This window comes from Mauremys reevesii, linkage group 3 (genome assembly GCF_016161935.1).
Source record: "Mauremys reevesii isolate NIE-2019 linkage group 3, ASM1616193v1, whole genome shotgun sequence".
NCBI lineage: Eukaryota > Metazoa > Chordata > Testudines > Geoemydidae > Mauremys > Mauremys reevesii.
Window position 1 is genome coordinate 111,877,462 of NC_052625.1, and position 15,349 is coordinate 111,892,810.

General features: G+C 40.3%; 2 protein-coding genes across 5 annotated transcripts in view; one reads left to right on the top strand and one right to left on the bottom strand.

Moving 5' to 3' along the window:
• Window positions 1-15,349, top strand: part of MSH5 (mutS homolog 5) — a 137,573-nt gene that overhangs the window by 62,447 nt on the left and 59,777 nt on the right. The gene's annotated exons all lie outside the window — the stretch shown is intronic.
• Window positions 1-15,349, bottom strand: part of AKAP7 (A-kinase anchoring protein 7) — a 164,827-nt gene that overhangs the window by 17,278 nt on the left and 132,200 nt on the right. The window contains exons 8-9 of one of the 4 annotated variants that reach the window (XM_039530142.1): window positions 14,084-14,173; window positions 5,034-5,117 (exon numbers count right to left, since the gene is read on the bottom strand). The exons of 1 other annotated variant lie outside the window; for it this stretch is intronic. In XM_039530142.1, coding sequence (XP_039386076.1) covers window positions 14,118-14,173 — 56 coding nt within the window. In that variant the 3' untranslated portion in view covers window positions 5,034-5,117; window positions 14,084-14,117. Of the gene's footprint in view, window positions 1-3,840; window positions 4,141-4,178; window positions 5,118-14,083; window positions 14,174-15,349 lie in introns of those variants that run through there. 2 more of the 4 variants (XM_039530141.1, XM_039530140.1) reach the window with 2 other exon arrangements.

A 15,349-nucleotide genomic window follows, 5' to 3' on the forward strand; every position in this document is an offset into this window, starting at 1 on the left:
TGACCCTCCTCTTTGATCCATGTCAGAGACACACATAGCTTCTGATAACAAAATAAGACCTTGAGAGTGTATATATGTGTAACCAGAGATCCCTGTGAATATAGTTGATAAAGACTTTTGAGGTCTAAGAGCCAGACTGAAACTCTAACAGTGAATAATATTTTGATAAAGTAATCCTATTGAATTCAGTGAGACCACTTGTTTACTTAAAGTACTACTGTGAGTTAAGGTATGGCCCGAAGAGTCAAGTCTCTATTAACAATTGGATTTATATCATCCTTTAGTCAAGAAAGAAAAAGCCATTTAGTTTTCCTGTTACCTAGAGGTTGACACACATTATTAATTGATTTACTGATTTTCCCCCTTCCCCCTCCCCCCGTTATTTTAACAATCCTTAAAACCACCTTTTGAGGCACATCTCAGCATGTTACCTGGACAAGTCCTAGCTGGCAGTGCTCAGAAGTGACATACTCAATGTGAGAAAGTTAGAATGTGTTGGTTAGACATAGAAGCTAAAATTGGACAAACCTGTCTATTGTTTAAATACTCGGTGGGGGCAGGGGGAAATAACAGAAAATGTGGAAATGTCAGCGTGCTTAATGACTTTTTGTTTCGGTTATCACCAAAAAGGTTATTAGTGACTAGAGGTCTAATGTAGTGAATGCCAGTGAAAATGAGATAGGATCAGAGGCTAAAATAGGGGAAGAACAAGTTAAAAATCACTTAGACAAGTTAGATGTCTTCAAGTCACCAGGATCTGTGAAATACATCCTAGAATACTCAAGGACCTGATTGAGGAGATATCTGAGCCATTAGTAATTATCTTTGAAAAGTTATGGAAGAAGGGAGAGATTCCAGAGGGCTGGAAAAGGGCAAATGCAGTGCAAATCTATAAAAAGGGAAATAAGGACAACCCGGTGAATTGCAGACCAGTCAGTTTAACTTCAGTACCTGGAAAGATAATAGAGCAAATAATTAAGCAGTCAATTTACAAACACCTAGAAGATAAGGTGATAAGTAACAGTCAACATATAAATTTGTCAAAAACAAATCATGTCAAACTAACCAAATAGCTTTCTTTGACAGGGTAACAAGCCTTGTGGCTAGGGGGAAGTGGTAAATGTGGTATATCTTGACTTTAGTAAGGCTTTTTGATATGGTTTCACATAACCTTCTAATAAGGAAACGAGGGAAATACAACCTAGATATGGAGCTACTATCAGGTGGGTGCATACCTGGTTGAAAACCATTCCCAGAGAGTAGTTATGAGTGGTTCACTGTCAAACTGAAAAGGCATATCAAGTGGGGTCCTGTAGTTTGTTTGGTCTGAAGAAGAGAAGACTGAGCGTGGGCATAACAGTTTTCAAGTACATAAGTTAGCTGCAAGGAGGAGGGAGGAAAAAATGTTCTCCTTAACTGCTGAGGCTAGGACAAGAAGTAATGGGCTTAAGCTGCAGCCAGGGCAGTTTGGAAGTTTTTCCTAATGTCCAACCTAAAGTGTGAGAGTAGTTAAGCACTGGAATGAACTTATGAGGAAGGTTGTGGAATTTCTATCATTTGGAGATTTTTAAGAGCAGGTTAGACAAACACTTGTCTCAGACCTACCATGAGTGCAGGGAGCTGGACGAGATGACCTCTTGAGGTCCCTTCCAGTTCTATGATTCTATGCCCATGTTCTCCAGGGCAACCATCATATCAACAGTATGTCATGCCACACGATGCCTTATTCAAATCTTGTACAAGAAATCTGTATACAAGGCCAAAACAGTGTGGCGGCAGAGTCTCATGGTTCTAAAGTGGCAGGCTAGCACCACCAGACATGACTTGGATTATAGAAATAGTCTTTTCTAAGTGTTTTGGCAGGAAAGAAAAGTTTTTGATAAATTCACATGACAACACTAGTCGCCATCACCAATTAGTTGAAAAATATTGGGATTCGACTGTTTTAGGAAAACAGCTAATAAAAATGGTAGGTGTGTGTGTTTTTTTGTTTTTCCCTTAAACTCAGACATAGTATAGCTCCTTTGTTTATGCATCTGATTGCCTGGTTGATTATTCTTGTATATCTTGCTCTACAGACATAAATTGTTGATGCGATGGTGAATAACATACTATTGATAAACCAGCACATGTGCTAATAAGTACCTCACCATTTTTTCCCTTCTGTCTTTAGCTAGCCTAAGGGATAACCAGCCACATTCTGGGCCCATAAAGTGGGTATTGCTGTGTGTATAATTTATGCAGCTACTTTAGAAAATTGGGATTTTTATTTTCAATACTGATGGCAAATTTCCTTCTTTCCTTTCTTTCACAAATGCATTGTGGATGGACATATGGGACCAGGGGTGCTGAGAGCCATTAAACCATCCTGTAAACCCTGTATGTGATGGAAACCATTTCAAGCCAAGGGGTGCGGCAGCACCCTTAGTTCCAGCACCTATGTATGGGACCCAATCCTGAACTACTTCCTCTGTCAACACTTGATTTCAACGAGGTTAGGATTTGGGTACATAGTAAATTGTACTTTCTAACCCATGTAGTATACAAAGGAGCAAAGAAACTTCAAAAAGGTTAATCTCCAGTGTTTGGTGACTTGTCCTTTAAATTTTGACATGGGGCATCATATAATTCTGTTAGAAATGTAATGTACTGGTAGGTATTTTCTACCAATATATACCGATTCGGAAAGATTCAGGACTTAATTTATAGGGTTTCAGCATCCAGATTCAATATTCTCATCTGGGCATAATAGTCACAATCGTATAATTAGGTATGAGTTGGTGGGGGAGGGAGGAGTTGCACCCAAGTCATTTAATTACCTCTGCTACAGTTACCTTCAAAGGTGGTACTTCATTTTATCTGAGCCCATTTGAGGGGGAAGATGACACAGTGCAAAGAGAAAATGTTTTTATTAGGAATATGGACTCAAATACATAAGATGCATTTTTCAATATGCTCTCATTTATCACTTGAGAAAAAAATAGCTGATCCATGAGATAAAATACCAATATAATTTCATAGTTGATGAATAAAACCTTAATATTTATACTGCAGTTTTACCAGCACAAATCTGATATTGATCACAGAATGTATGATTAACTAGATGATTTTACAATTGTAGGCAGTTTTTCCACAAATGCTTAAAAAGTACTAATATTGGGCCCAATTCTGCATTTTTGTGTGTGCACCCAATACTTCCACTGAACTCAGTAGATATGTTGAGTGCACATGGAATACAGGTTCAGATCCCTTTTCACATAGCAGAGGGCAAAGAGATGGAGGAAATAACAGAAATAAAAACAAGAAGCATCTTGTTTCCATAGAAGTGACAAGGCAAATATTCTGAACAATGATTATTTGAACAATAAATAATGAGGGTGAAATCCTGGCTCCACTGAAGTTGATGGAAATTTTGCCAATGACCTCAGTGGAGCCAGGACTTTACCTTGAGAGATTAAAACATTCTTGCTTGCATGTAAACAATAGCAGAAAAAACATTTCAGCATGTGTATTCAAGTGCTGATTAACAAACAAACAAACAAGAATCAGTGCCAACCCAAAACACCAGCATATACAGAAAAGACTAATAATTAAAAATGCCTTCTTCAGCTATACATTTTAAAAATCACTTTGAGAGTATGTGTTCTAGAGTGGCCACAGCGTTTGATCAGAAATTAGTGTTTCTGTGGCAGAATCATGACAGAGACCTGCATCCTTAACTTTTTCCTTCCATCCATCCATCCATCCAAAAATTGATCTAGAGAGCTACTGTAACTCATCAGTAAACAGTCTGTTCTTTTCTGTGCATATATTTTAACACAATACCACACACTATATTGGCTTTCATTTATATTGGCTGTAGTAAAAAAAAAACAGATGGAAAATTTGCAAAAACAATATTTTTCATCATAAAACAACCATATGCGATTTTACACCATCGCTATTTACCATAGCTGGAGAGTTGGAGTCAACATGACTTTTTAATGACTGCTGTTTGTCTGTCTTGAAACAGTTCCCTGTTAATTTTCATCCGGGTCTCAGGGTTTGATAAGAGCTCCTTTATCTTATTCAGTTTTGAGAACAAGGCCAGCGATTCTCTGTGTAAGGCTTTCTTTATTAAGTCTGATTCATGGCTCTTCCCTAGAGGAAAAGAATGATACAATATATTTTGCATATAACTGTCATTTCTAAATATTAAAGTATGGCATTAATGTATCAAAACAGGCATGTGTTTTCTTTAAGTACTTAGAATTTCACCCATGTTCATTGTATATAAAAAGGTAGTGTTTTGTCAAAAAATATAATTTGTGAACAAACTTTACTGAAAAGTGAAGAACACTTCGTAGTGTCTCATTCAAGAGAAACTCCCATGATATTACCTACTGTGTAATAGTATCTGTGATAAACATCTCTAGTAACTTTTTTAGTTTAGCATTGCCTGCCCTTAGCTTTGCAGCAGAATGTGGAGTTCTCTGCTGCAGATCAATTGAGCAGTTATGCAGCTCTGCCAAACAATGTAGCTCGCATAGTTTTCATTTATGGCAGGGCGTTGTTCCATGGCCATTCATTTCGGTGCAAAAGGCATACACAAGGGGTTCAGTTCCTCTTCGAAAGCTATGAAGAGATTCTCTGTAGTTAAGAGCTTGTGAAAGTTCGATCTTTTTATTTCAAAATCTTGTCTTTTTTTCCCCCAATCATCTTTCCCAGCATTCAGTCGTTTTTCGGCAATGCAAACGCTTTTCAAGAAAGTGTTTGTTAGTGCCCCTCGATTCAGAACACATTTCTGGTAAGAGACGTTCACAAAGCATAATGCAAGTCAGCCAGCATAATTTAGCAGATCTGAACAGGCAGCTGGGACATGTTTTGATGGTTATTCTTGGTGGATTTGTGCTTCCTTGGCATTCTCACAGCGCTCACTTTCTGTTATCACTATAATTTTTCATTCTTATTGCCACTAGCTGCTTCCTCAGTTTTCACTGGGCTTCCATCTGTCTGTCTGTTTTTGTTTTGAGTTTCTTCTAGATACTGCTGTACAGCCTTGAGGACTGCGTTCTCCACCAGCTTTTTGCTGAGGCTCACCAATTCCGCATCATCTGGCTCTGCCCCATTCTTTTCACCTACCATAACAGACAAGAGAAGTAACTAATTGCCATGGAAAGATAGCACACACAGTGTATCATGATACAGTGTCTGAAACATAAGTCTACATATTAGGTTATCAGGTGGATTTTAACTTGTTTTGTTCTTGAATTTGTAGAAATAATTAGCCACTTTACAAGACTTGGGCCAAATATGATGCGTTAAGCCATGTATAAATCTACCAAACTGCAAATATTCAACTTCTCATCTAAAATTATAATATACTTTGTAAACTAATAAATATAAAGCATCTCAGTCAGAAAGCTGGAAGTGATATTAGCTGCTTAAATCTTTTTCCTTAGCAAACACACTTTAAATTCAGATATTTAAAACAGTACCAGTCACAGTTAATTTACTAATGCTCTGGAATCTAGTTACGATATATTTGTGTTATCCTTTTGTTTTAAGAATGCATAGCCTCCCAGATGTTTGTAGTTAATCTCAAGAGTTCCTCATTGGAAAAAGGAGGCCTATGGCTCACTCCCCCTCGCCCCCCCCCCAAAAAAAGTATTACAGCTAGTAAGAAAACTTTAACTTTAACTAAATGCAAAAAATTGAAAAAATATTTTGTACTTTTTCCCCTGGTTTCTGACAATCTCTAATCCTTGCCAATGTAAATTCAGTAGTTTGTTCATGGATATCTGCCTATAAAAGTAAGAGCGAAAGATGCAGCTGGAGGTGGGTGGTTAGCAGGTTATAGATTGTCATAATAAGCCATCACAAAGTGATCACTCGACATCTGATTTATCAGTGCTCATCCTCAAAAGGACACCTGCACATCACTTTCAAAAGAGGAGCCTTGGAACTTAAATTCATAATTTTGCTATACACTAAATATCATGGACTGAATAGAGACACTGGATTTATGGATTATTGTAACAACTTCGCTCCCACAGCTGCTCCCCCCTTCTTTTTGCCCCTTTCACTTGAGGGGTTTTAACAGGACACTTCACCTTGAATGGTCCCTTAAAATATACATTAATTACTTATGCTAAACAATCTGTTCCGCCTTTTATATAGCTGTTACACTTTGAGGACTGGTCTATACTCCAGACTTAGGTCAACGTAATGCAAGTAACTCTGTCTGTGTCTACACTATAATGGTGCTCCTGCTGACATAAGTAGGCTCACTACATTGACTTAACAAGTCCACCTCCGTGAGAGGCGTAGCATTTAGGGTTGATGTAGTCAGGGTGACGCAGTGTCCAAGTAGACCCTGTATTACTTACATCGCCTGTTGGCTGTCAGCCCTGTATGAGGCTTACAGCTGGACCCCCGGGGTGGGGGCTCCATTGGTGAGCCCCATGCAGGACAGGCGGGGCTCCAGCTATCCGTGCCCCACAATGTCCCACACGGTTAAGTCGATGGAAGCCCTCCTGATGAGGACCTGCACTACTGACAGGAGCACGGTGTGGATGTGAAACACTGCTTTAATTACTACAGTGGCTGTATGTCGACATAACTTTGTAGTGTAGACGTGCCTTGAGTAAATTTCCCAGACCTGAAGAAGAGCTTTGTATAAGCTTGAAAGCTTGTCTCTCTTGCCAATAGAAGTTGGTTCACTTAAAGATATTACCTCACCCACTCTGCCTCTCTAATATCCTGCGAGCGACACAGCTACAACAACATTGCATATGAAGGTAAGAAGCTAGTCATAGGACAAGAGAAACAATAACAAAAAACTGATGGCTACAACAACACTGCATACAGCCAAGGAAGACAGACCTGGCATATTGTGACTGCTGTATGACTTTATCCACTGCTTGGCTTTTAGGGCCTGACTTTCACTGATGACTTAATTACACCCACAAATTTGCAAATTTTGTTTTTGTTCAGTAAATATGATGCTGTGCATGTATGTTTAGGGGCTATATTTTTTTAATGACCCTTTATGGAGATAACATTCTGTAGCAAGTAGATGCTAGTTAGTGACACACACCTGCTGAGCTAGATATTACTGTGGCTTTTCACCATAAAAACTTTGTTTTATTATTCAAAAGCTTTTACTTACCGGTAAGTCTGACAGCAGATATTGAGTGACTACAGACATAAAATAATAGTATTCTACCCTGTGGTAGCAAAATCTTGATGAAAATACCAGATAGTAGAAATGCAGTTTGAGTTTCATTAAAATCATTATTTTAATGCATGCACAGAGGGCAAGGAAACAGAACAGGTAATTGCACTTTTCAGAGGAAGTTTCCATGATAGCTGTTGGGTAACATTATTGCTGGATTCAAAAGCTCTGTTTTTGATCCTAACCAGTGCTGAGAACCTGCAACTCTCAGTGAAGTCAGTGGTAAGTGTAGGTGCTCCACAGTTCTGAGGAAGTGGCCCTACATCACTGTTAATATGCAGAAAATGATTGATTAGGAATGGAAGCCATTAGATGCCATTAGAAGGAAATCATTAAGCCTATTAAGAAATGTAATTTTTGCTTGTACAACAGCATATGATTTCATACGAATAGACAGAATTCCCTTGTAAAAATATTCCCTGCATTATTTCATAAATTCATGTGTATATGTATAAAAACACATGTATTACTGTATACAAATAACTTCACAAATATATTTTAAGAAGTTTCTTCAAATATGAAAAAGAAAAATAAGACTACACTTATGGGTTTGGTTTTTTTACATATACAGTAACTCCTCACTTAGTCGTCCTGGTTAATGTTGTTTCGTTGTTACATTGCTGATCAATTAGGAAACATGCTAGTTTAAAGTTGTGCAGTGCACCCTTCTAACGTAGTTTGACAGCCACTTGCTTTGTCCACTGCTTGCAGGAAGAGCAGCCCGTTGCAGCTAGCTGGTGGGGGCTTGGAACCAGGGTGGACCGGCAGCCCCCCTAAGAGCTCCCCACTCCCCTAAGTTCCCTGTGCAGCAGCTGCCCAGCTGACTAGCAATTGCAGCAGTCCCTCCCCCCACTGCCATGTGCTGCTCCTGCCCTCTGCCTTGGAGCTGCTCCCCGAGACTCCTGCTTGCTGTGCACATCTCTCTCTCTCTCTCACACACACACACACACACACACACACACACACACACACACACACACACACACACACACACACACACACACACACACACACACACACGGTGTGTGTCTCTGTCTCTGCAATGCTGTCTCCCCTTGTACAGTGTGTGAGTTAACCCTTGAGGGCTCAGCCAATTGCTAGTTCATCATTTAACAGTAAGGCATTCCCTGGGAAATATCCCTCCCTCTGACTCCTCCACCTCAATCAAGCTTCACAATCATCATCACTGTGTACCAGTATTAAATTGTTTGTTTAAATTTACACTCTGTGTGTGTGTGTGTGTATATATATATATAGAGAGAGAGAGAGAGAGAAAAAATTCCCTGGAACCTAACCCCCTCATTTACATTAATTCTTATGGGCAAATTGGATTCGTTTAACATCATTTCGCATAAAGTTGCATTTTTCAGGAACATAACTACAACATTAAGTGAGGAGTTACTGTAGTTCACGTATGTACAGTAGAGTTCTATTTGTTCTCTAGCTGTGACATGTTCACTACTTACCAACATCCTAACACCATCTCCTAAGTTCTGTTTTGCCACTGGGGAGATGTACGTGAAACCAAAGTTCGTGTAGATCTCTCTGCATGTGAACAGCACAAGTGAATTCAGTGTAAATGTGCCTCGAACCAGTGCTATGGACTGGAGTATGGGGAAGGGTTTCTAGGTACACAGAACTCAAACACCTGGAGCTGTATTCATCAGTGTTGTGAATTTTTACATCCCTACTGTCCCTAACTTACACCAGTGTGAGTGCCTGGAGGATGTTACAGGTTAATTAGTCGTACAGGTATGTCTTCCTCTAGTGCAATCACTACTCCAGATCCCATTCTTCCATGACCTCAGCAAGAAATGGCCAAATGGAGGAAGGATTGAAGGGCAGTTTGGTATTAATGTATTTAAGTATAGAATGTGGATGCTTTGACTACATCCCTTTTCTCCTATCCCATAGACATTCCATGTCTAATTCTTACATTTGTAAGCACTCTGGGGGCAGGACAGTCACCTTTTCTGAGTGGATAGTGCCTAGTACATCATGGACACTACCAGAATACAAATAAATAAGTCCTCGTGGTAGGCGCAGCAGCAGGATGTTGTAGACCCCAAATGGGGCTCCTAGAAATGCAAAAAAAGGGTTGTCTTTTTGTGACCTGAAAGTCAGCTTGTGTAACAGCATGTCACACGCTTATACCTGTTGCCTATGCTGTGCCATGCCGATGCTAACTTGTTGCAGGACCTATTATGGTGGAGTGTGCTGTTGCTGCACTGGCATGTATTTTGAGAAAATATATATTTTGAGAAAACAATTTCTGAACACTGTGAGAGAAATGAGTAGAATCAATAATGAATGAATGAATAAATGCCTCATTTTGCTCATCCCCGAAGTGTCCAATTTTCCAAAAGATCATACCAAATTGATATGTTGTGCGTGTTTCTCAGTTTATTCATGCTGAGCAGAGCTCTTACTAATGCTTGAAATTTCAGCTTGCAAGAGCCAGAACAACTGTTCTAAAATGCCAGTAACATTTTTAAATGAAATTTATTCTCCTCCCAGGGTGTTGGTATTACTTAGCTATGGATGTGAACCAAAATCCCCAAAGCAGGCTCCAAGTTTGGATCAGAGTTCACATCTTCTACCTCTCTTTAATGGACCAGATCTAAATGCTAATTCAGGACTCCCTTAAATTAGAGAGAGAGTAGATCTGAATCTGGATTTTGAAATGCCATGTATGGAGTTGTTCAGATTTGGAGGTTTGGTGTCTCCTGTTCCAGAGACCGAGTGGGACATAGATTTCAGACCTGGGGTCTTGATTTGGATCCAACTCCTGTGTAGATAACCAATCCATTTATATGTACGTGCTGGGGATATTGTATTTTTGTCAGAACTGCCAGTACAGCTATCCTATAAAAAGCAGGCTTTGCAACTTCTTACAACATCTAAAATAAGCAATATTTTGTTAATTATATAATGTAAAATAAGTAATAAAATGCTCCAGAAAGACCACTGAAGTGCCAAACTCTCATGATTTGGGTATGCTGTTTCTGGCCTTGCTTTCACCAACAGGAGAATCTCTGATTATGGCCCAATAATGCCCACCCTGGGGCAAATTGAAACTGATTTGTGGGGTTATAACCAGGAAAATAAAAAATCAGTTGGAAGGCCTGTGTTATGACAGGGAAGTTTTATAGTGAACACCCAGGGGAATGCTGTGCTGCTAAAACATAGCCATGTCTCACCATTAGCTAATCAATTACCTAATACTGTTTTACAAATTATATATTTAAAAACCCCACAGTCACTTAGGCAAGCTTTTAAAACTCTTATCAAATTCCTATGAAACAGTTGATTTAATTTTTTCGGCTTGTCTTTGCCTTGTTACTGACTTCCCAGCTATTGATGCATAAACATAAAGGTGTCTGTTTTAGTGCTAGCCTCTCTCTCTCCTGCCTGATTTAATCAGTGATCTGCAGTACGCTCTGAGACATCACAATGACTCAAGATAGGCCCCATCCTGAAAAAAGCAAATAAAGCATAAAAAGGCATTGCTTGTATACAACAGGGGTATGGGGCCAATAATCATAAGCCCAATAAGTATTGCAGGAAACTCACCTTCCAGCAGCTGCCTCCAAACTACTGTTGGATATACTGGGGGACAAGAGAAGCCAAATGTTGGCCATTTTGGCAAGGTTCTAGCCAAACAGATTCATTAAGTTCACAGACCCAATGGCGGTGTCCTCTTTGTGAGTGACTGTCTCCCAGTACAGTCTCAGTAGAGACCTATCTGCTGCAGATGTCATATCTACAATGTGCATGTAAATGTGGAATCCCACTGTCTAGCTGTCCTATTACTTTGTCCCCAAAGTGCAGCCGAAATGCAGTTTCAGCTACATTCTACTTCATATGCCTACAGAATATAGGACCTGATCCAACATCCACTGAAGTCTATGCGAGTCTTCCCAGTTCCGGCAGTGAGTGTTAGATTAGGCCCATAGACCTGCAAATACAATTGTGACCTGCTATAGACTGACTACCCCATGACTGAATGACATAGTGAGGGTGAGGAAGTGATAATGAAGAGCACCGTACGTGTACATAACATTTTGCAGGCACACACCTGGTAATCAGCAAATCAGCTCTGCATTAAACATTTCCTTGTTAATTAGGGGGATGTAGAGCAAAACCTGTCTTGAGCAGTCACTTAATGAACTGACCCAAACTAGTTGCTTAGCAGTGGCAGTTTGCTGTGAAAGATGGAGCAGAATTACACTACTATGATAATTATGTTTTAGTTTCTGGTTGTGCTCACAATGTGCTAGGCAATGGAAGAAAGGAAAGCATGATCCCTCTCCTAAAGATATTGCAATCGAAAAGCGTTCGGTATAAATTAGGTTATTCTCTTCAGATAGGAGATTCCCAGTCCTGTACAAATTTCACTGTGCCTATAAATAGCCAAGCATAATCTGTTCTGCTAAACCACTCCACCAGTGAGGGCAGGGGTATATGAGGCCCTAGTCCTTAGACTTGTTAAAAAGAGGACAATTGTGGGATTCTCTTGATATATCTGAGTCGCTATTAAATGTCCTGTCTCATTTCCTGTTAAATGAGATCTGTCTATGAGCCAGGATAGTTCTCCATTAAATGTGGCTTGAAATGGCACTCATTGCCTAAAGTGGAGCTGAATACAAGGAAGCAAATGCAACAAAAATCCCACCTTCAGGAAATAATTACCATGTTAAGGGCTGACAGAGAGTGAAAGCTTCATTGTTCTGAATCATTGCTTCTCTTGAACTCAGAATCTGACTTCTCCAGATGTATCTATATCAAGTATGCTTTCACTCTCTCTCCCCAGGGTGTGCAATTTTGAATATATTTGTAAATTATGGGGAGACAGCCAAATCTTAATTGTCAGGCATTTTCATATAATTATTCCAATTAAAGAAGATCTGAACTGTGAAATACAGCTATAGGCTACTTGGACTTTCAAGGGAAAGTAAAAATCAGTACCTCTCCAAAAGCAGTTTATAGACAGAAATATAATTGCTACCCAAGAGCATGCCCACTAAAGACTGCAAAAAGGCAAACTATGAAAAATAAAAACAAGAAAATCATAGTCTGCACAGTATTTTTAGTGTATTTTGATTAAACTAAATTAACCTCTGCACCTAATGGAACATAAACTTCATAACTGAGTTCAACAGAGCATTTTATGAAATCCAGGGCCGCCCAGAGGATTCCAGGGTCCTGGGGTCTTCGGCGGCGGGGGGCCCCCGCTTCGGCAGTAATTCGGAGGTGGGGGGTCCTTCCGCTCCGGGACCCGCCGCCGAAGTGCCCCGAAGACCTGCAGCGGGGGCCCCCCGCCGCCGAATTACCGCCGAAGAGGGACCCGCCGCTGAAGTGCAGCCGGGTCTTTGGCGGTAATTTGGCGGTGGGGGGGCCCCCACCGCGGGTCTTCGGAGCACTTTGGCGGCGGGTCCCGGAAAGGAAGGACTCCCCGCCGCTGAATTACCACCAAAGACCCACTGCACGTCGGTGGTAATTCAGCGGCAGGGGGGTCCTTCAGCCCCGGAGCGGAAGGACCCACCTGCCAGTGAAGACCGGGAGCAGAAGAAGCTCCGGGGGCCCGGGCTCCGTGAGAGTTTTCCGGAGCCCCCGGAGCGAGCGAAGGACCCCGCTACAGGGGCCCTGAAAAACTCTTGTGGGGGCCTGGGGCAAATTGCCCCACTTGCCCCCACCTCTGGGTGGCCCTGATTAAATCTGTGGAAAGGAAAAATAAAATGTGACCACTCTTTTCTAAAACTAATTTTAATGCCGCACAGTTCTTTGCAGCAGGACAATGGAAGAAGAAGAAACTCGAGGGCAACACATTTGTTCTTGTTTTTCATTTATTTTTAGCATGAAACAGTGCCCACGCCATCAGTTCATGAATAGGTATTTAATAAATAAAATTATTATTAGCAGCCTGCAGGAGAGGATAGATTTATGTTTAGAAATTAGGATCCTATGTTTGAATCAGTTGTCCTTACTACTTACATTATTTCTAGCTCAATCAAATAATTCTCAAACCATTTTCCATCCAAACATAATCAAGATTTTTTTCTCTATAAATTACACTTCTTTTGTAGCATGAAGTCTCACCAAACTTATAAGGCTGTATCCATTCTCTGACACCTTGATGACTAGACCATCTCTACCCTGCCCACCACTCCCAACTCTCAGTCCTGCTCATTTGACTCCTTTCTTTCCTTCTCCATGCACCCATGAATGCACTAAATCCTGCCATTTCCTTGTTGACAGTATCTCCAAAATCTGTCCCTTCCTCTTTAGTGTCCTGGCAGTTTTGTGTTAGCAGTGTGTAGACTTGCAGCACTATATAAATAAAATTCAAACGAACTTTGTTTTGAAACAACATTTACAAATCTAAAGCCAAATTACCAGCTGATGTAAATCGATGTAGCGCCCCTCCCCCCCCCAATCGGTGGAGCTATGCTGATTGGCACCAACTAAGCATCTGACCCCTAATTTCCATCAGGTAAGAGGGTTCTATTTTGGTTTTTATCTCTCTCGGTCTCTGAGTTTTGAGTATATTTTTCTCAGCCACTTTATAGGTCAGGAGCTAGGGAATAGTGCCGCAATCCTGTCCCACTGAAACCAGTGGGAGTTTTACCATTAACTTCAATGGGAACAAGATTAGACCCTAAAAGCATTAGTAGATTGTTTTCTCCTCCACTCTAAGTGACAATGTATTTGATCCCCAAATTTCCTTTGCCGTCAAATTTTTTTCATGTGGAAAAAATTCTCCTACTTCTGCTTTAGCCAGGAGAGGAGAAAAATGAAAACATTCAATAGAGGACAGATATGGGGATCCTATGGTGTGCTCTCTTTAAGGCAAGTAAGCTCACTCACCTGTTTTGAGATGCCTGCATTAGGTAAATAAAGTCTAATCCTGTAATCTGTTCTCCTCAGTCTTAAATGTGAGTTGCGCCTGTATAAGGACTGAAGTAATGGGACATTTTAAAATGGGGAATTTTGGGGATGAAATGACAGGCATCACTTTGAAATTCCATACTTATTTGCATTGAGCACATCAAATGATGAGGGCCCTATTGTGCTTGTGCTTACAAACCAAGATGGTCCCTACCCCAAAACTCTTACAATCAAATTATAAAACAGAAGACAGGTGAATACAGCACACCGATTGGGTCACAACAAGGTGGTAGTGAGTCCATTAGATAAGAAGCTTAACATTGTCTGAAAATATGTAACAATGGAAAAAATAATTTTCATTGTAACAAGAAAACTACCTTAAATTAAACATAGATTGAATCATTTGAAGTTGTTAAAATGAAGTCACTAAATAGGAACTGGAATTACAAAAATACAACTTTCATCTCATACTGAAAGAAATGGCCAAACCAATTTGGCTGGAATGCTGTATAAAAAGTAGACGGGGAAGGGTGAAATGGAGAAGAAACTCATATTGATTGCTATAGCTAGATTTTATGGTAATATCTTTCGTTCTCCAATTAAGCTGTTATTCATTTGCTGATTCTCTTCAGCCACTCTTTGTACAGTACTGTGGAAAATCTGTCTGACATGTAATATGTATTTGTTCAAGGCTTGTGTTTTCTATTAAAGTGGAAAATTGAAGAAAATGTCATCTTTAAAAAAATGCCATGATGTGAAACAGAATAAGTAACAGACCATGGAATAATTTTAGCAAAAATGTACAATCACAAGTGAGAACAAATACTTTGCCTCATGTCTAAGTCTGTTAACCCTTAGGAAACTAATTTAGTGGCTAGATGGATTTCACATGGGACAGCTAATATCCTAAGGACTTTGGGTGGTCATTAGGAGGAGATGGATTTGAGGAGGGATGGAGACTCTGAAACGGCAAGGACGCAGGTCCAGATCAGGACTGTTGTCTAGAATGAGTCTGGTCTAGCTCTGCCAGCACCTTAAACATCAAGCTCCTCTCCCTGGCTCAAACCAGGAAGTAATAGAGGGGTGAGCGTGCATCTCTGCAGAAGAGGCCAAGGGAGGGGGAAATGCTAAAACAGGGATGCTATGTCATTGCTACAGAGTGAGAGGAAAACTACATTGTTAGTCAAAAGGAGGACTTCTTATACTGAAATCCTTGGTGTGATTCTGTGACGCACTCGAGAACCA